The sequence below is a fragment of the Salvia splendens genome, chromosome 3, assembly GCF_004379255.2.
Source record: "Salvia splendens isolate huo1 chromosome 3, SspV2, whole genome shotgun sequence".
NCBI lineage: Eukaryota > Viridiplantae > Streptophyta > Magnoliopsida > Lamiales > Lamiaceae > Salvia > Salvia splendens.
The window spans coordinates 36,076,409-36,096,634 of record NC_056034.1 but is presented as its reverse complement, the minus strand read 5'-3'; the positions used below and the strand labels follow the sequence as shown (position 1 = coordinate 36,096,634).

At 39.1% G+C, this 20,226-nt stretch overlaps 2 protein-coding genes across 8 annotated transcripts; one reads left to right on the top strand and one right to left on the bottom strand.

The window, feature by feature from the left end:
* The first annotated feature begins 853 nt into the window (after window positions 1-853).
* On the top strand, window positions 854-11,479 carry LOC121795837 (brefeldin A-inhibited guanine nucleotide-exchange protein 2-like). The gene is made up of 11 exons (XM_042194469.1): window positions 854-2,258; window positions 3,655-3,972; window positions 4,162-4,507; window positions 4,587-5,009; window positions 5,094-5,383; window positions 5,771-6,044; window positions 8,171-8,670; window positions 8,798-9,119; window positions 9,255-9,615; window positions 9,727-10,409; window positions 10,616-11,479. Exons 1-11 carry the CDS (start codon window positions 1,057-1,059, stop codon window positions 11,225-11,227), a joined length of 5,331 nt encoding a protein of 1,776 aa, XP_042050403.1. The 5' UTR covers window positions 854-1,056; the 3' UTR covers window positions 11,228-11,479.
* Window positions 11,480-12,641: 1,162 nt separating this feature from the next.
* Window positions 12,642-19,619, bottom strand: LOC121795836 (kinesin-like protein KIN-UB). Of its 7 annotated transcripts, none has more exons than XM_042194462.1 (19): window positions 19,499-19,619; window positions 19,287-19,405; window positions 18,808-18,908; window positions 18,578-18,700; window positions 18,036-18,221; window positions 17,677-17,898; window positions 17,440-17,587; window positions 17,032-17,181; window positions 16,675-16,763; window positions 16,327-16,530; window positions 16,037-16,135; window positions 15,769-15,903; window positions 15,541-15,675; window positions 14,740-15,052; window positions 14,203-14,328; window positions 13,888-14,013; window positions 13,432-13,575; window positions 13,174-13,308; window positions 12,642-13,081 (listed from the first exon to the last, which is right to left on the bottom strand). In XM_042194462.1, exons 5-19 carry the CDS (start codon window positions 18,189-18,191, stop codon window positions 12,921-12,923), a joined length of 2,343 nt encoding a protein of 780 aa, XP_042050396.1. In that variant the 5' UTR covers window positions 18,192-18,221; window positions 18,578-18,700; window positions 18,808-18,908; window positions 19,287-19,405; window positions 19,499-19,619; the 3' UTR covers window positions 12,642-12,920. The 7 variants fall into 7 exon arrangements, with proteins under 7 accessions (XP_042050396.1, XP_042050398.1, XP_042050400.1 ...); XM_042194464.1 differs by having other exon boundaries at window positions 19,287-19,417; window positions 19,499-19,591; XM_042194466.1 differs by lacking the exon at window positions 19,499-19,619 and having other exon boundaries at window positions 14,740-14,832; window positions 14,911-15,052; window positions 19,287-19,435.
* Window positions 19,620-20,226: the final 607 nt, after the last annotated feature.

The window sequence follows — 20,226 nt, the reverse complement described above, 5'->3', positions numbered from 1 at the left end:
GGGAATTCAAATATTGGGAGGTCTATCTTGTGATGCAGTTTTCGCTCAAGTTCACTACGGGTGTTGAATCTGGCTGGCCGAAGCGGACGAAGATCAGCGCCTCCGGGGAGTACAGTAGCAGTGCTGGTTCCCACAAACTCCCCCCCCGCCGTGGCAGAATTCCCGACACCCATATCGTCGAACCGCCGCCGTCGTCCGGTTGGGCAAAAGGGGGCGGCGGACTGCGAGGGGAAGCGCCAGTGGATCCGCCGAGGCCTAATCGGCAACGCTCACCCAAAACAATCCCAAGAACCCCTCCTTCGCCCGCATCGCAGCACATGAAACCTTGTTACGTGCGATGGTTGAATGGCGCCAATCGACCGACCCCATTACAAGCGGTCGTTTAAACCCCTCATCAACAGTGTGCGGCGCGATTTGGGGTTCAGAGACATGTCGGGGAGTGACGACGAGGGGGTGGCGGCGGGGAATCCGAGGAGTGAGCCGACGATTTTTTTTATCTATGTAATTTTTTTTAATTACTATGTATGTTTTTTATAATTATGTATCTTTTTTTTTTAATAAAGTGGTTGTAAGATCTCCGTATTTGCGTTGAATTTTTTATTCCGTAAATTGTTTAATTTGTGAATTTGTGAATTTTTATTAATGTGGGAAGTCCGTCGGGATGTCCGTCATTGTGCAGTGGGATGTCCGTATGACGTGGCATCCGCAGTGGGAAGTCCGTATGACGTGGCAGAAAGTGTTTTTAGGATGTCCGCCGAGACATCCGCACCACTGCGGATTCCCTAAAAAACTTTACTGGAGGGTATTTTCGTCATTTTAGACGTCGCAGTAAACTCGACACTCTCCGATCAAATTCAATCACCTGAATCCAGACACTGCTCCACTCCTCCCGCCGAGCTCCGCTCTTCTCCACTTTCTCTCTCTAGATCCGCCACTGCGCCACTACCACCACCGCCGCCGACAAACTGGAAGCTCAGCTCAGATCAGCCAGTGACTCCGCCGCGCCAATTTCCGGCGGAAACTTCAGTTCTTCCACCTTCATCTTCTAGCTCGAGAATGACTTTTTCGGAAGCTGATTCCCGCTTAAACCAAGTCCTGATCCCCGCGCTCGAGAAGATCCAGAAAAATGCTTCGTGGCGCAAGCATTCCAAGCTTGGCGCCGAGTGCAAATCCGTTATCGAGCACCTCACCTCACCCAATCGAAACCCTAGCGCCACGTCGCCACCTACGTCGCCATCGGCGGAATCCGATGCCAATGCGTCTTTGCTGCAGGGTGTCCTTCTAGATCTTTCCCTGTACGATTCTGAGATCGTTCTCAGTCCACTCATCAACGCACTCTCGGCGAACTACCTCAAAGTATCCGAGCCTGCTCTTGATGCGGTCCAGAAATTGGTCGCCCATGGGTACTTGCACGGCGAAGCGGACCCCAGCGGCGGGGCGGATTCTAAGTTGCTCTCGAAATTGATCGATTCTGCTTGCAAGTGCCACGAATTGGGAGACGAGAATGTGGAGTTGTTGGTTATCAAGTCGCTTCTTTCGGCGGTTACGTCGGCTTCACTGCGACTGCACGGTGATTGTCTGCTGCAAGTGGTAAGGACTTGCTATGATGTATACTTGAATAGTAAGAATGTAGTGAATCAGACGACCGCCAAGGCGTCGTTGGTTCAGATGCTAGTTATTGTGTTTAGGAGAATGGAGGCCGATTCATCAACGGTGCCATTACAGCCTATTGTGGTGGCAGAGCTTATGGAACCAGTAGAGAAGGCGGATTTGGATGGTTCCATGATTTTCGTTCAGGGTTTCATTACTAAGATAATGCAGGATATAGATGGAGTTTTCAGCCCTAGTACGCCCAGTGGTGTCACAGGATCAGGGGTTGGGGCCCATGATGGGGCATTTGAAACTAAGACCTCAACCGTGGAGAGCACAAATCCAGCGGATTTGTTGGACTCAACAGATAAGGATATGTTGGACGCTAAGTATTGGGAGATCAGCATGTATAAGACGGCATTAGAGGGTAGGAAAGGAGAGTTAGCAGACGGTGAGGGAGAAAGGGATGATGACTTGGAGGTGCAGATGGGAAACAAGTTGAAGAGGGATGCTTTTTTAGTTTTCCGGGCTTTGTGTAAGATCTCCATGAAGACTCCGCCCAAAGATGCTGTTGCGGACCCCCAGGCAATGAAGGGGAAGATCGTGGCATTGGAATTGCTCAAAATTTTACTGGAAAACGCCGGGGCAATATTTAGGACTAGTGAAAGGTATTTGATTGTGGCATTGTTTCTTCCAAATTACTGTTTACGCCATTAAGTTTATGTATATTCAAATAATATTTGCATATGTTGATGTTGGCTCGCTATGATGCCTAAGCATGAATATTAAGCTTACAAGATTAGTTGTAGAACATTAGAGATGATGTATACTAATTACAGCATATTACTATACAACTGGGGAGATTGCTAAGCAACACACGTTGAAAATATTGAAATGAGAGTAATTACTGTGCATTTAGCATTAAGATAAGATATGAATATTCTTTGGTGCCTGGAGTGCATCTTCTGAAGTGTAGAAACTAAGCTGATATAGTGTTGGTTTCTAGAATAACCTCACACTATTTCTTTCTATCTATGACTATCACACAATCTGTAAATTTTCTCTAAATGGGATTTTTCTATGGAGTTAGCGCATGTGTTTTCTATTGGTAATTTATATGACCAAACAATTAAATTCACCCTAATCATAATGGTAACTTATCCCTATGTCTTTACACCATTAGATGCTCATCTTATTTTCAATTTCACTATCTTCTAGGTTACACTTTTCTTCAAATTGTAATAGAACTGGGAAGTAGTTTAGGAAGACCATATGAAATACCCTTCCTTGGATATATGTGAATGGTAAAATCAGTGCGAGTGACTAGATGATTACTTTTTGCTCATTGGAACTTCTAGTGAGTGCCATCAAATGGGCATTATATGCTTATTTTGGTAATATTCCAATAGTAAATGTTTTGCCATCTATTAGTTTCCTGCATCAGTATTAGACTTGATTTACCCTAGACCCTAGTTCAGGTAATTGGTCCTGAAAGTCAGAAACTAAAAGTATACTTTCCAGAATGTGTCCCTCTGAAAATTGAATGCTCATTATACAAATACAAGTTAATGATTGGCTCCTAATGAGTATGATTGGCCTCTATGCTGTAGTTTTATCAAATATCAACACCCATACTACTCAGCTCCTCAAACTGAATTTGTTTGAGTTATTGCTCAAAAACATTTTAGTGTTCTTTGAGTTGATTGAAGAAGGTAGATTCTGTTGGTATAATTAGCATGCCAATGATATATTGTTCCTGTACCAGATCTGAACTCCTTCACAGTTTTCCATCAAGGGGCCATTTTTTGTCCGTTTTCATTTTTCCAGCTTTTAAGTTTTCTAACTACTGATTTCTTCATTCCAGATATGGTTATATCCCAGTTAATATATATGTGTGTGTGTATTTATCATATATATATGTGTTCCTGTTCTTGAGCTGATTATTGTCTGTAATCTTTGTATAAGATATTTGAGCAACCTACCTTTTTCTTTGTAGCTGTTCTATCTTTCTAAAACTGAATGCTAATTTCTAAGCATCACTAATTATTGTCATTTCTTAAACAGATTTTTAGATGCTATAAAGCAGTACTTGTGTTTATCGCTATTGAAGAACAGCGCTTCAACTCATATGATCGTGTTCCAGCTTTCTTGCTCCATATTTATAAGCCTGGTGTCTCGTTTTAGAGCTGGATTGAAAGCAGAAATAGGGGTATTTTTTCCTATGATTGTTCTCCGAGTGCTAGAAAATGTTGTGCAACCCGATTCTCAGCAAAAGATGACAATCCTTCGTTTTCTGGAGAAGCTTTGTGTAGATTCACAGATCTTGATGGACATATTTCTCAATTATGACTGCGATGTTAATGCTTCCAATATATTTGAGAGGTAAGGACTTGTCATCTCTGTGTACTTTTCACTTATATATTTGATATATTTGGTAATGCCTTTTGAATATTTTGTCAAATAACTGCTGGTATTCTAAGTTATGCATGCAAATGATGTGGTTGCTTAGTTGCTAAAATTCAAACAATCTTAAGGTCTCTTGTTTCCTTGTCATTTCATTGTCTATCCCAGAATGGTCAATGGACTACTTAAAACTGCTCAGGGTGTTCCACCTGGTGTTTCAAGCACACTTCAGCCCCCGCAAGATGCTAGTTTGAAGCTTGAAGCTATGAGATGCTTAGTTGCTATCCTGAAATGCATGGGTAGCTGGATGAACAAACAATTGCGGATTCCAGATATTCAGTCATCAAAGGAACTAGATGCTGTAGACAATGGTTCTAATACCGGGACACCCCCTTACTCAAATGGCAATATAGATGAGACAACTGAAGGATCAGATTCACAGTCTGAATCCTCAAGTGAAGTTTCTGATGTTTCAACCCTAGAGCAGCGCCGTGCCTATAAACTTGAACTTCAGGTACTATTTAGGTTAATTATTTTGATTAATGTGCTCAATATTTTTTTTATCAGTCTTTGAAATAAGGTCTATATGGCAGGAAGGCATCTCTCTTTTTAACCGGAAACCCAAGAAAGGTATCGAGTTCCTGATAAATGCAAATAAAGTGGGAAACTCTGCAGAAGAGATAGCAGCTTTTCTTAAAAATGCATATGATCTGGATAAAACTCTGATTGGTGACTATTTGGGTGAAAGGGAAGATATGCCGCTAAAAGTAATGCATGCTTACGTGAATTCGTTTGAATTCCAAGGGTTGGAGTTTGATGACGCTATCAGGGTCTTCCTACAGGGCTTTAGGTTGCCTGGCGAGGCACAAAAAATTGACCGCATCATGGAGAAGTTTGCTGAGCAGTACTGCAAATGTAATCCAAAAACCTTTACAAGTGCTGATACAGCTTATGTGCTAGCATACTCTTGCATACTACTGAACACTGATGCACACAACCCTATGGTGAAGAACAAGGTAAAATTGTACACTGATGGTTGAAGGGTTCCTTTAAAGAGGTTCAGCTCTTGACAATTGTTGATTTTTAAATTTTATATCCAGATGTCAGCTGAGGATTTTATAAGGAACAATCGCGGGATTGATGATGGAAAAGATCTACCTGAGGAGTACTTGAGATCATTGTATGAGCGGATATCTAGAAGTGAGATCAAAATGAAAGAAGATAATCTGTCCGTCCAACAGAAGCAGTCTGCTAACCCGAACAGAGTTTTAGGGCTGGATAGCATACTAAACATTGTTATTCGTAAGCGTGGGGTAGACAGTTTGGAGACCAGTGATGACCTTATGAGACACATGCAGGAGCAGTTCAAAGAAAAAGCTCGCAAGTCAGAGTAAGCTTAATTTTATTATCTTCTGCATAGTGGCTAGAAATCTAGAGTAGGCCTTGGGCCCGTAACAACAACCCCCCTCCCCAAGCAGCTCTACTTATTTGTTATGTTCCTCATTTGTAGCCATTAAAATCTCTTGTCTAATTTTGTTTTTAATGTGACGAAGACATACATAAAAAGGGTAAATTACGAATGCGTTATATTCCTCATTTTTTAGCCATTAAAATCTCTTGTTCTTTTGTTTGATGAATTATGAAGCTTTAAAGGGGTTTTGAGTTAAAGAAGCAGGGTTAAGTAGATCTTCTTCTTGTTTGAAGAAACGGTGGTTGTTAGCATTTCTATAGGAAAACTGGATTTTGTTTTGATCTCCATCTCTTTGGGAAATGGTAGGTCAGTTTATTATCCTGCGATAGATACGGTGATCCTCAAGTTCATGATTGAAGCATGTTGGGCTCCAATGCTGGCTGCTTTCAGTGTTCCTCTTGACCAAAGTGATGATGAAATTGTGATAGCCCTCTGCTTAGAGGGCTTTCGTAGTGCTATCCATGTCACTGCAGGAATGTCCATGAAAACTCATAGAGATGCTTTTTTGACATCATTAGCCAAGTTTACTTCACTCCACTCACCTGCTGATATTAAAAGGAAAAACATTGATGCAATCAAGGTAAATTTTAATTTGTTGTTCTCGTTGTGTGTTTTATTATTAAGCTTATAATGATACTCCATTAGTGAAGACTCCCTGTTCTTTTTCTGTTTTTCCGCTATTGATAAGTCGCATTCTAGGCCTTGGTTACTGGTCAGTATAATGTGCTTTATTGGATAATATCTGCAAAATAGTTGTTAAAGTTTGCAGGTTGAAGTACTAAATCAGAAGGGAAGGTTCAGAAGGAATTCGAGTGAGAAAGCTGCGAAAAGTGTGCAAACTGGTCAGTATGAGCAGAAAATACGCAAACTGGCCAGGATGGATGCTACAGAACTGGACACGAGAAGGAAGGACTTGCTTGGAATAATCACATATCTAAAGAAGGGCAAAATTGTCATTCCACATGAAGAGAAAGCCCTAGAAATTAGGGCAAGCCACCCTATAAATAGGAGCTGAACATAAAGAAAAAGGAGGAATCTACACACCACTTTACTTAGGACTTATCATCACTTTTGAGGAGAATAGCTCCACTAGCTCTTAGTTCCATCTAAATCCAGCATCCTGACTTGAAGATTCCGGCCACCTGCCGGCGAGGAGCATCATGCCTGATTCATTCCAGCCGCCGTAGTTCCAGAAATTCCTCCAGTTTCAGTTTCCGATGAGCCAAACAATCTTTTACTTGCTTTGTTTTTAAGATTTCTTAGTTTAAGTACTTGTTTTTGCTTGCCTTTGATTTGGATTCCAGTAGCTACTTAGTTGGAATATCTTTTGGGTGATAATCTTGAATGCAATGAAGTTTATTGTGGTTTTATTTTGTGTTTCAGCTTGCTTATTATTTCTTTCTGCCAAGTAGCTAGATCTGGTAGTTTTACGTTGATTTCCGTGGTTTAAGTGCTTGAATCTGCTTTGCTTAGTTAGATCTAGGTTTTCTTGGAGTGTTTACAAGTTTTAATCGAGTTAAGTTTCTAAAAAATGCATGGGAATCGTTTCTGCTTGCTTCTGTCACCTTGTCTCGCTGACCAGTTTGCGTAGATCTCAGTTTTCTTAGCTTTCGTTCTCGATTTCAAGTTAAATATTGCATTTACGAATTTTCAAGCTTGATCATTCATCAATGGAGTTTTTTAGATCTTGTTGTTTAGCTTGGTGAAGAAGATAATGTCACAATCAAAGAATGGGACCACTTGTGTTGCTTTTGTTGCTTTTTGCTTTTGTACTTGCACTTTTTCAGCTTTTCTGCACACCCAGGAGGCAGTCTGCCAGCATGTCCTTTGATTCTGTTTACCTTTTGTCTAGTCATTTTTAGTAAGTTTTGTCTAGTAGCTTCTCACATACACACTCGTACCCTAATTTACACACGCACTTTAATTTCTCTTAGCACGCAGCATTTAGAGCCCACCCTGACCTACTGGTCAGGAGGGGTAGAGGTTCCATTTCATTTTCCGACTAGGTAAAACTCAACCCCAAAAAAGCGTGGTAGCTAACCAACCGCTCCCAGAATGTCATCGCAAGTGTATCTCGCCTACGTCCATCTCTGTGGGATTCGACCCTTACTCCACTATACTAGCCAGTAGAAGTGGGTTGAGGTATTTTTTGTTGATAGGGAAGATAGACACAGACCCAACGACACAGCTAGGTCTAGGTACCCTCCTGGCCAGCTGACACACACACACAGAGTCATAGTCTCATCTTTTCCCTCCTATCAGCTATCATGATTACATTTTGCTCCGTGTCATTTGGTCTATTCTTGTCTTTTATTTTAATTATGTGTCCTTAACCTTCCCTTTCTTGTTTAGGATTGAAGTTCTTTCTCTCTATATTGATTTATTTATTTCATTTTGGGTTATTGGCAGTGTGTTGTAGTTCATTAATCATGGTTACATCTTACACGGACTAGAAGTTGGTAGGGTATAATTGTATGGCATTTTTAAGCGTGAGTTGTCTTTCCGTCTTTGTTTTTCAAATAAATATTCTTAAGTCTATTCGGATTTTGTTAGCTCTATTTGTGGGGTCAGAGAAAGTGATGCTCCTAAAAACTTTAGTCTGTCCTTTGCTAAATCAAAGTGAAATTATTAAAGCTTGTCACTCCTATTATGCAATTTTTAAAATTCTCTGACTACTCTGATCCATCCGTTTACTTGCTTCAACAGGTTATAGTCACCATAGCAGACGAGGATGGTAACTATTTACAGGATGGCTGGGAACATATATTAACATGTGTTTCACGGTTTGAGCATTTGCACCTATTGGGTGAAGGAGCGCCACCAGATGCTGCTTTCTTTGCAATCCAGCAGAATGAATTCGATAAATCTAAACAAGGCAAAGCAAATATTCTTCCTATTTTAAAAAAGAAGGGTGCTGGGAAGATTCAGAATGCAGCTTCTGCAATGAGGAGGGGTTCTTATGATAGTGCTGGTATGGGTGGTAATGTTGCTGCTGGAATTACATCTGAACAGATGAACAACTTGGTCTCTAACTTAAACATGTTGGAACAAGTTGGTGATGTTAACCGCATATTTATATGGAGCCAAAAACTGAATAGTGAGGCAATAGTTGATTTTGTAAAGGCTCTTTGCAAGGTATCTATGGATGAACTACGATCGACATCTGATCCTCGGGTTTTCAGCCTCACTAAGATTGTTGAGATCGCGTAAGTTATTCATCACTTGGTCTTTTACTCTTTTCACATTGACTATGGAAAAACTTTAGCATATTACATATATCATTTTTGCTTCTTTCACCATGCAAGTGATTTCTATTTTGGTCCCTTGTAACAGGCACTACAACATGAACCGTATTAGGCTTGTATGGTCAAGGATTTGGCAAGTACTCTCTGATTTTTTTGTGAACATTGGCTGTTCAGAAAACCTTTCTATTGCAATATTTGCAATGGACTCTTTGCGCCAGTTATCAATGAAATTCTTGGAAAGAGAAGAATTGGCTAACTATAACTTTCAGAATGAGTTCATGAAGCCTTTCGTAATTGTGATGCGCAAGAGTAATGCTGTTGAAATCCGAGAATTGATTATCAGATGTGTTTCTCAAATGGTATTATCCCGAGTCAATAATGTCAAATCAGGATGGAAGAGTATGTTCATGGTATGGAAATCTCAACGTGGATGGCATAGTGCTCTTCCCTTTTACTACTATTATTGCCTTGGAAAAATTTATTCTCTGTAAAGTTTATGGCAATGCTTTCACCTTCAGCCCTCTGCTTTTCATTCTTAATTGCAGGTCTTCACAACAGCTGCTTATGATGATCATAAGAACATTGTCCTCCTCTCGTTCGAAATCATTGAGAAGATTGTTCGTGATTATTTCCCATATATCACTGAAACTGAATCTACTACTTTTACGGACTGTGTGAATTGTTTAATTGCATTCACCAATACTAGATTCTACAATGAAATTAGTCTTAATGCCATTGGTTTCCTTCAGTACTGTGCCGAAAAACTTGCTGAAGGAGATCTAGGGAAGGAAGCTCATAATGTGGCTTCTCCATCTTCTCCTCAAACTGGTAAAGAAAGAAAAGGTGACAACGGGGAACCTGCAAATAGGGTGGACGATCTCTATTTATGGTTTCCTTTGTTGGCAGGTAAAAAAATGTTCTTTTTTTGGTCTAGATTTGAAGCTTGATTCATCCAGACTCTGCATATGCAGAATATGATTAATTCAAGTCAAATAATGTATCTCTCTCCCTTTCCAGGTTTATCTGAACTGAGCTTTGACCCAAGGCCTGAAATCAGGAAGAGTGCCGTACAATTATTATTTGATACTTTGCGCAACTATGGGCAACATTTCTCCCTAACCTTGTGGGAGAAGATCTTTGAATCTGTCCTGTTTAGAATATTTGATGATGCTCGGCGTGCCATTGATCCATCCAGTGATGAGTCTGCACACATAGACAATGGTAACATGGAGGAACTCAGTCAAGATTCGTGGCTTTATGAGACATGCACATTGGCTCTGCAATTAGTTGTAGATCTTTTTGTTAATTTCTATGATACGGTAAATCCCCTTCTAAAGAAGGTGCTGATGCTAATGGTCAGTTTTATCAAATGTCCTCATCAAAGCCTTGGTGGTATTGGTATTGCTGCTTTTGTTCGCCTAATGAGCAATGCTGGGGAGATGTTCTCTGAAGACAAGTGGTTGGATGTGGTTTTATCTCTCAAAGAAGCGTCAAACGGAACACGTCCTGATTTTTCCTTTTTCCTTGATGACAATTGCAAAACTGAGGCCGAGGGAGATCTGACTGAGAGCAGTCGTGAGGAATCTGCTGGGGCAGTTACCTCCAATGATGATTTGGATAATTACTTAAGGAGACGTCGTCTGTATACAGCTATATCTGATATCAAATGCCGAGCTGCAATTCAGCTTTTATTAATACAGGTAGGTAATATCAAAAGTTTTTATCTGTAGCCCAGCGCTTACAAAAATTTCCTTTTCTTGCCCCATCTTGCAGCCATGACATGTACCCCCCTGGTAGTATATTAATCTTGCAGCATTTAGCAAACTAACTTTTCTATTTTTAAGGAAGTAAGATTATGAATTTAGTTTGTTATTAAATCTGACAACTCTTGCATGGAATATGACAGGCTATAGTGGAGATCTACAATATGTACAGAGCTCAATTATCATTTAAAAACACTGTTATCCTTTTCGATGCTGTACATGCTGTGGCATTTCATGCTCACAAGATAAATAGTGATGTAGTCCTACGTCACAAGCTCCAGGAACTTGGGTCCATGACGCAAATGCAGGATCCTCCCCTACTTCGCCTTGAGAATGAATCTTACCAGATTTGCCTCACATTTCTGCAGAATCTTGCACTGGATAGACCTCCTAGTTATGACGAGTCCGAAGTGGAGTCTTATCTTGTCAACCTCTGCCAGGAGGTCTTGCAATTCTACATTGTAGTTGCCTGCTCGGGACATCTCCCCGACTCATCTCTTGACAGACAACCATACTGGACGATACCTCTAGGATCTGGGAGACGAAGAGAACTGGCTGCACGAGCACCTCTTATGGTTGCTACTCTACAGGCTATAAGTACCTTAGAAGATTCTTCATTCCAGAAGAACTTGTCTTGCTTCTTTCCCTTGTTTTCGAGCCTGATAAGTTGTGAACATGGTTCAAATGAGGTCCAACTGGCCCTGAGTGATATTCTGAACTCATCAGTGGGTCCTGTTCTCCTAGGTTCGTGTTGATCTCTGACCCACACCCTTTTTCAGATGTATGATATTTCTGAGGTTTTTCGATTCTTTTGTTACACAAGTGATTCAAAGTATAGGCTTTTCGAGTGTACTTATGTTGTCTGTATCGGTTGATTTTGGGTTATTCTTGTATAATGATCAGTAAGTATATAGGAGCTGGAGGCCTTAGATATGGTGCTCCATTTTAGAACAATGTTTTTTGGAGAAGAAAACGGAAATATCATTCTGTTAGTTTGTTATATAAAATTTCATCATACACCATTGTATTCCTAATGGGATCATATTCCAGTGGTGAACAAGGGAGGTAAGTTTCTTCCTGGCTGATTTGTGTGTGTGTTTACATTTTATTGGAGTTTCAGATTTCTGATTCAACCTAGTGTGTGTTGGTATGATTTGTTTCAGAGGTGATGAAACACATGTTCCAAGTAAATATTGAGCTGAAGCTGTATTAGGCCAATAAACTGATGGTAAATGTGGCTGATTAAGAGGGATTGCTAATGTTCAAGTTAATTTGACCTTCTGACCCTAATGATTTTATTTATTGATTGTAGGATTTTCGCCCAATATTATCCTTAGATGTAAATTACAAGGCCATTAGAACAAATTGGGTCGTTCACGTGAACCATTATAATTTTGGCACTAAAAGAGAATAAGATCTTTAGAGCAATGCCTCGCTTGGGTGGCGTTCGCCGATTGGCGGTTCGGCTGCAATAAGTGCCGATCGGCGCCCCTATTGTGAATGGTCTTAGATATTTGGAGATCTCCCTTTAGATTATGTGAATGTGACGTTCATGATCTTAAATAGGAGAAAGTAAATTGCAAAAGGGAATGCTATTTTTTCATCCATGCATTTAATCGGTTAGTGGGAAAAAGATTAATCATTAACCAGTTTATTAACATCTGCAATATTTGTATTTTTTTTTCTCTGTCCAAATAATCTTGAGCCCCTTACCTCAGTTTATGACTCACATAAAAAAAACTTAGCACAGTGTAACTGACAACACGTAACAGAAGCTTTAAATAGCTCTTCGTCAACTCTCTATAACCGTTTTCCTTCTTATATTTCTTTCCACAATTTCGCGTTTGTTTAATTCGCAAAATTATGGTTCGATCCAAACAAAGTCAGTATTAAATAAACCGTATTACGTCAATATTTGAAATTTGAAGTGTCAAAATTATGGTTCGAATTATTGAGAGTTAAATATCCATAATAATAAAATTTTAACGTCACATTTGGCGCATACAAATTAAAAACTGCATAATGGCGTTAATGATATTTGTTGTTTCACACAATAGCCCAATATTTTATTTTCAAGTATATTGACTGCAAACATGTGATAACGAACTTCACTTCATTGTCAAAGGCAGATTCAACAAACAGCAAGAAAAATACGCACAAAAAAAAAACTTCCATAAAGTATTTTTCATATATACATCAGCTATACAATAATTCAATGGTACAAAATTTTAGCTGAAGCAACTACACTATAATACTACTACGAAATCAAAACCTCGATAAATATGGGACAAATATAACTTGATGAAAATGAATAAAAATAACCACTATAATACTACTACGAAATCAAAGCCTCGATATTTTGTAGCAGAAGATCTATCAGTCTAGTAGTGGTTAGCAGATGTGCAAAATATATACTCCATTATTATGCATATATGGAAAGACAGTTAACTAAACCTCGATCCTTAGGCGTCGCAGTTCAGACTGAAATGTGGAACTTGAGGTCAGAGTTCGACGAGCAAGGGCCCTTATATCCGCCCTAGAACAGTCCCGCGAAATACGAACTAGCTCCCAAAGGGCTCCTCTGCTGATCATGTCTTTTGCATTCACCTCTGTGAAGAAGGTCGAAATTCATATTTTTATTAATGTCTTGGAAAATGCCATATGCTTCGAAACCTAGAAATAATTGGTTCTCGACTATTACCATGCTGTGCGAGGTGGCAGAGTGCAAGCTCGACATGGCGCCTGATCAGTGAAGCTTCGCTGTTGGCATTTTGTACTATCCACGGTAATGCGCCATCATCTATCAGGAGGGAACGGCCGTGCCTTGATCCTGTAACTGAAGCACCATATCGTTCAAGGTCATGAATCAAATAGTGACTGCCTTTGCTAAGGTATGAATTCTCCGGCTGGTGATTCTTTTTTATTCAAAGCATACATAAAATATAAAGCTAGAGTTCACCTTGACTAGAAGCCCTAGATTCACACTTCGCAAAATTTGCAATACCACGGGCAACTTGAGATAGAACATCAGGATGTCTACATCTCACCATCCCTAATAGAGCTTTCATGCCACCTTCTGACCTCAATCTCATTTGCAGTTTATCTGAAAACCATAGACACAGACTGAGAATCAAGAAAATCACTACAAAATACGGATGGTAGGTGACCCATGGGAAAAACTTTGAGGGGGCTAAGTCGGTTGAAATGAAATACATTATGGATCCAATCAGAGCAATGAATGCCAATTCTTGATAATATATGGGATCAGTCCTACATCATGTCATGAGAATGAAAATCTCAAACATTCTCCTCATCAAATCCCATGTGTAAAGTAAAAAAAAGGATCCATATCAGTTGAAGACCACTAGGATGTTGACAATAGAGCTTATTAAGAAGCAACACACGATAACCTTACCATTGCCACAGAGATTAGCTATTGCTCCAGCAACCATTCTTAGAGTCTGAGGATCTTCTGCATCAGTAGCTGTCATAGCTAACTGACAGATTCCACCTTGGGCCATTATGAGCTCTTGGTTAGCCTCTGAAACCAGGAAAATAATTATAGAATGAGTCAATGATGAAAGAAATGAAAAAAGGATCATCAATTAGGCCTTTAAGGTCACAGTTCCACTCTTAGAAACAGAGCAAGTGAAGATATGAAGGAGAGTGGAACTACAAATATTGTTCCAGTGAACACAAAAAATACTAACACAACAAACATGTACTATACCATTCATAGCAAGATTAGCAATAGCGCCAGCTGCAATTCTATGAATTGTTTCATCATCGTATGTTCTAAGGAGCATTAGCAATGAAGTGAGACCACCAGCTTCAACTATCTTTTCCTGATTTCCTTCTGTTATGTACAAAATATGGTCAAATGTAAGTTTCCGACAGTGCCATAGGATTCATCACTATTAAAAACAATAATTGAGGTTCTGGTAGGATCATAGGATGGTATAGGGGTGAGCATAGGGTGGTTGAACAGACAACCAATGGACCAAACCAAACAACTCATTTTGTTTCTGACTAAACCAAAACTGAATTCCATCTTCAGTTTCGGTTTGAACGAATTGAATAGTACTTTTTTTTCAACATCATCTTGCTGTAAATATATACTCCTATTTGTCAGTCATTACTATCTATCATACAAAATCCTATGATACAAGACTTTTCCAGTAGAATGAAACACAGAAAAATTCGGCAATATCAAAGGGAGAACTTTGAGCATTTCGGATGATGCATATGAGAGCAAAAGTGAAAATACCTTCTGCAGCTAAGTTGGCTACCACTTTTACCGCATGTGTTCGTACATTAGCATCCTCAGACTGAAGTAATGATAATATCTTTTGCAATCCAACTGTTATATCAAGTGGCAGATGAATACAAAAACAAGAAGATAACCTGAAATGATAATGATATGATAGAAAGCCATAACCAACATCTTGTTCATGAAGGTTTGTAATAGATGCTCGTTCTCCATTATTACAATCTCTTGACCGCATTTGATTAAGTGGTTCTAAGGAATCTAGACCAAGTAGGGGGTTGGCAGAGTTGGATCCATCTGGATAGCTCCTGAACTGTGGACATAAAAATCAAGAAAAGGTTGAGCCAGTTATTATAGAAGTAATGCTCATGCAGGAAAAACTTAAGGCGCAAATGAAAAGGTTATTACATTTATACGAATGAGTTCTTGTTTTATCCAAGGAGATATACTAACGACTTATCTATCAACATTTGAAAATGATTAACACATTAAGCATACCCTGCCATAAATGAATCAACTTTATAATCTAATTCCACCTCTTCAAAACAGAATAGACTGCTTAAGTATTAGTTCTCAAAAAAAATCCACAACACAATGTACAATTTTATATCAAAGGGCTTCAGCTTCAGATTATAGGACAATCAGAGCAGTCACAAACGAGATAACTCTAACATAGAACTATAGAACTATGCAAGGGCACAAAGTATTTGTTATAGTAAGACACTAAGACTGATTAATGTACATCCAACATAATAGATAATTTAAACCACTAAACAAACTAGCAGTCAGCATAAGACATACTTGATGAGCTTCAATAGATATTTGTGCCAGTAGACTCCTTAAAACTCTCACTTCTTCTTCTAGTTTCTTTTTCTGACAACTCTCCTCTTCCAGCACTTGATGAATGCTAAAGCCATCAGAGTTTCTTCCTGCCAACTACACAACACTAGTTAGTCATAAGTAGCTCATTAAGCACACATCGAAGGATCAATATTTTTGGAGATGAAACCAATTTTACTAATATCATACCTCCATCTTTGAAAATCTATATAGCTGATTTTTTATCTTCTGAATTTCATCTTCAGCTGCTTTTCGTAGACAAACTTCATCCTGAAGCAATCTTTTTAGCTCCGCAACCTTTTCATTACCAGCACCATTGTTAATCTGCGTGAGAGTAACTAAATAACCTCACTAAACTTTGAGAAAGTGGTAACCAAATAAAAGGTATTGTCGTGTTAAAAATTGGAGGGGCAAGTTACCAATACTACAGGATATGATGGCTGCAAACCCAAACTACCTCTGCATTAATTGCATGCTTTTGCTGGTTGATGGTCCACTTCTCCTCAAGCCTCTTAATTGACTCCATATAATCCATCTGACATTTGGTTTTCTCCTCCTAATACAAAAGGTAGAGAAGGGTCACGAAACTAAACAGATCAAGTAGCTTAGATAACCTTTCCAGAGGAGTCAGAAGAGCTAACAGTACTACTGTAAACTAGACTAATTATTTCTGTAGAAATTCTGAACAGTATTCTATGTACAAGGAGATTTTCAGGAGTTCAGAGGCATATGAAGGCATAAGTATACCTCTAAGGCTTCCACATAATTCCCTTCAGCCTCAGCTACACGTTTCTGTGCTTCCAATCTGATTCTTTCAATCTCATTTTCATAAACCTTTAGCTGCCTTTCATTCTCAGTCATAAGTTTATCAATTTCCATCTCAAGTCTTTTGGCCAAGCTTTTGTAGTCAAATTCTTCCTTAATCTTCAGCATGTTCTCCACTTTCATAGCCTGAGATAAATCAGATGTCCACATATGTTAATGTCAAAATCTAGTTCAATAAACAAACCACTTCTGTCTTTTTGAATTTAAGGTATGCAAGGACTTAAATCTTTACTTAGCTCTGGATTGCAATGTCTGCTACTAACAACTCACCCTTTGCCCAAACATTATGGTACTTGCAGTCTCTGCTCGATGACGTGGAGATGGACCAATTGTGACAACTAATGAAGTTCTGGATGTCCCTGCAGCAAACCAGAGAACACAAAGTCAGATCAACCAAGTTTAAAACATATCCTGACTCTGTATATACTGTTGGATTATAGGTTATGACATTGTAAATACGAACAATGCAACCACAAACAGATATACAATACCAATTTTTGGAATAGGTTATGTGAAATTGTGATAATATTGCTTCACAAAGTGTCATGACAAATTACTGAAGTTCTAAGAAATGTATAGTTCAACAGAAGATCACAATATATATTTAAAACAAGCACAAAGGCTGACCTCCAAATGAATCTTTAAGTAGCCTTGTAAGCTTTGAATCTCGAACTGGGACATGAGGACTGTTTTCTGCCAAAGCATTTATACATTTCCCTAAGGCACTAAGTGAAAGATTTATAGACTTGGCTTCTTCTAGCATATGACCCTCGCTTCCTTCAAGAAACAATAAAAAGCTCATCAGATAAAAAATTCATATAGTAAACCACAGAACACAATATTAATCAATGAACGAGTATGATCTTGACTGACTCTTATTTAGCGACAGATAAACAACTATATAGATTCAGCATCAACAAACTCAATCCAAGATCAAAAATTCCAGAGGCAATGCACTCCTGCTATGGCTTAAACTAGGTTAAGAGGAGCAGCTATGAAACTGACGGGGGTCTTAGGTAGAGAGTTTCAAAAGACCTGATTTGTGAATGTGTTCGGAACCAGCAAGATCTACCACGATCAGTTTGCCTTTACGTAGTATAGGAGGCCTCAAATTACCAATTGAGCAATTTTGTGCTTCAAGACAAAATTCGTCCCTGTCCACTACAGACTTCTTGACATGTACCTATACTATGACATATGAGTTTCATAGCTACAGAGGCCAAAATGAAAAGGCAACCAAAAATTAAAGCACTAAATACTACCAATATTTACCATCAGAAGGGCGTGACTCCGAGAAGATTCAGTGTTCAGTTTGGTGTTGGCAGCAATCCTATGCGCTTCCCCTAAGCGTAAGAGTTGAATGAAACTTTGCTGGTCTCTGATCTCGCAGACAGTAGCCCCTGGCAAAGAAACATCACCAGTTTTCTGGTCCTCAACAATTGATATATTATCATTAGCTGGGTTCAGTAGATCTTGGATGGATTCCATATAAAGCTACATAAAAAACCAATAGTTATAAATTAGATTAGCATTTAATATTATAAGGATCTTCTAGAAATAACAAAACTGAACAAAGAAAGATGTTCATAATGATGGAACCAATATTGAAGCATGTAGGTAGCCTGTGCAACCTGCAGGAATGAAACTGAAATAGAATCAGTCTCAGGTGAGATGTTTGCAAGTATATCCTCCATCGCACGAACCATTATACCCCGAGCAGAGGTATCTTCATCACCCAATCGGCCAAGAGTATACGTCTTCCCAGTTCCGGTTTGACCATAAGCCATCACTGTCCCATTGTAACCCTCTAAAACACTCTAGGAAAGAAAAGAAACAGCACAGAATTAATAATCAAGAGAGAGTTCAAAACACCTTATCTGTGCATGAAATATAACAGATGAAAAAAAAAAGAGAATTCCATTACAAAGCGTACTCTTTCAATCTGATGATCGATATTAAGCAAAAAGATGTCCAAGATAGAAATATTAAACATGAGCCAAATGCTGACATAAAAATAAATAGTTATAATTAAACCTATCCATATGTACTCCTCTGTAGGCCGTGAATATCCAGGAATACCAAAAATACTCTCTTTCAGCTCAACAAATTTGCTCTAGAGTTCAGAACGAAATGCTCAAAATTTGAGATCATAATAAAGCTCTGCCAAACTCACCTCAACAACAGGTTTGGCAACAACTTCATAGACACGCTTTTGTGACGCAAATTCAGTCAGGACTTCATCAAACTCATAAGTATCTGACTCCCAATTGTTTTTACGAAGTTTCAACCTTTTAAGCTGTAAATAAATATGTGTAGAGAAAATGCATCAAAGCTTGTTATAAGATATAGAGCTAAAAGTAGAATATCAGAGCTATATATAAAGATTAAAATTAGCTCTAGAACCTCGGGCTGCAAATCCACACAATCAGCAAAATCTGCATCTGCTACCAACTCTTCAGTATTTTGAGGTCGCAATCGTACAGCAACTCGGACTCTTCCTGAAACTGCCCAAGTAGCATACAATAATCAGATTTAGCCTCCTAAAATGTTATATCTTCCTCTAGTGCTTTATCAGGTCTAAAAACATAAAGAGGCATAGAAGTCAAATAGTTCGCTAACTCATAATAGTTATACTAGTATAAGGGATCACTAATTGATTGTATATCTATTCTACTAATGGTCTATCCACTTTATAAATATTTCTACAAATTCCAAAGGAACAACACGCTAATTTAACCATGAAAATCTAGAAAATCTCTCTGATACGATCAAAATTCCATAACGATCTCTTGGCAATCAGGTGTGTGACTAGCAAGACAGAGGATGGATCTTAAACCCTGCGCAACCTTTTTTTCTACTGTCAAAATTGTAAAATAGCTTACCTCCTCAATTAATATTTTCTGGCTACACCGGGACAGGGAATATCCCGGTAAACGTAGGTTTATGTAAATGTAAATGCTATTGCCTCGTTATCTTCCACGCGGCATCCCAGACCACATAACTGTGGAAGAAGCTAAAGTCATCATCAATCTTAGTTTACACTTTGCCAGAAAATCACATCACATTTTCATAAAATGTCAGCTAGCCGTCTTACATTTTCACTGACGTTCTTCAGCTGGATCCTCGCCGAATTCAAACTATAATTGCTAGAACTAAATATATGCACAAGCAGTAAAAGAGAAAATGCATATATCACACATAGGCGCACAAACAAAAGAGCTCCAAACAATTAATTCATTATTGTTAGGATTCACAAACACAAGGCTTTCACACACTCAATAAGATCACACACACACTCACTGTTGTATGAGATCACACAATGCAGAAAACACACACTCACACTTTGAGTATTGAAGATGATAATCTTGGAGAGAAAACTGGAAAACTCTTTATTGATTAAACTCTACTCTAAACTACATACACGGTGAGCTATTTAAAGCTCTACAATCAAGTAGCAACTGCTACTAACTAACTACAAGAAGAATCAAGAAAGCAAGAAGAATAACCGCTACATCTCAGCTAACTAACTGTTGCTCCAACGGCTAGTTCGGCTAGGTTGCTTCTTCCTTCTCGGTTCAAGACCGAACTCCTTCCTCGGCTTAAGACCGAACTCCTTCCTCGGCTCACAACCGAACTCTTCCTTCTCGGCTCACAACCGAACTCTTCCTTCTCGGCTCACAACCGAACTCTTCCTTCTCGGCTAGTTCCAGCTCAAAGCCGAGCTTCCTTCTTCTGCCTTCTTCTTCTCGGCTAGTTCCAGGCTAGTTCCAGCTCGGTAAGCCGAGCTTACCGAACTCTGCCTTCTTCTTCCAACTGAAATGA

Coding starts and splice junctions, on each gene's coding strand:
- LOC121795836 (XM_042194462.1), bottom strand. CDS start 18,191: ATGGCTTATGGTCAAACCGGAACTGGGAAGACGTATACTCTTGGCCGA. Junction 17,182..17,439: donor CGAACACATTCACAAATCAG/GTCTTTTGAAAC, acceptor TGTTTCTTGAAG/GAAGCGAGGGTCATATGCTA. Junction 15,904..16,036: donor AGCATGCAATTAATGCAGAG/GTAGTTTGGGTT, acceptor ACTCTCACGCAG/ATTAACAATGGTGCTGGTAA.
- LOC121795837 (XM_042194469.1), top strand. CDS start 1,057: ATGACTTTTTCGGAAGCTGATTCCCGCTTAAACCAAGTCCTGATCCCC. Junction 5,384..5,770: donor GAAAAAGCTCGCAAGTCAGA/GTAAGCTTAATT, acceptor GGGAAATGGTAG/GTCAGTTTATTATCCTGCGA. Junction 6,045..8,170: donor AAAACATTGATGCAATCAAG/GTAAATTTTAAT, acceptor TTGCTTCAACAG/GTTATAGTCACCATAGCAGA.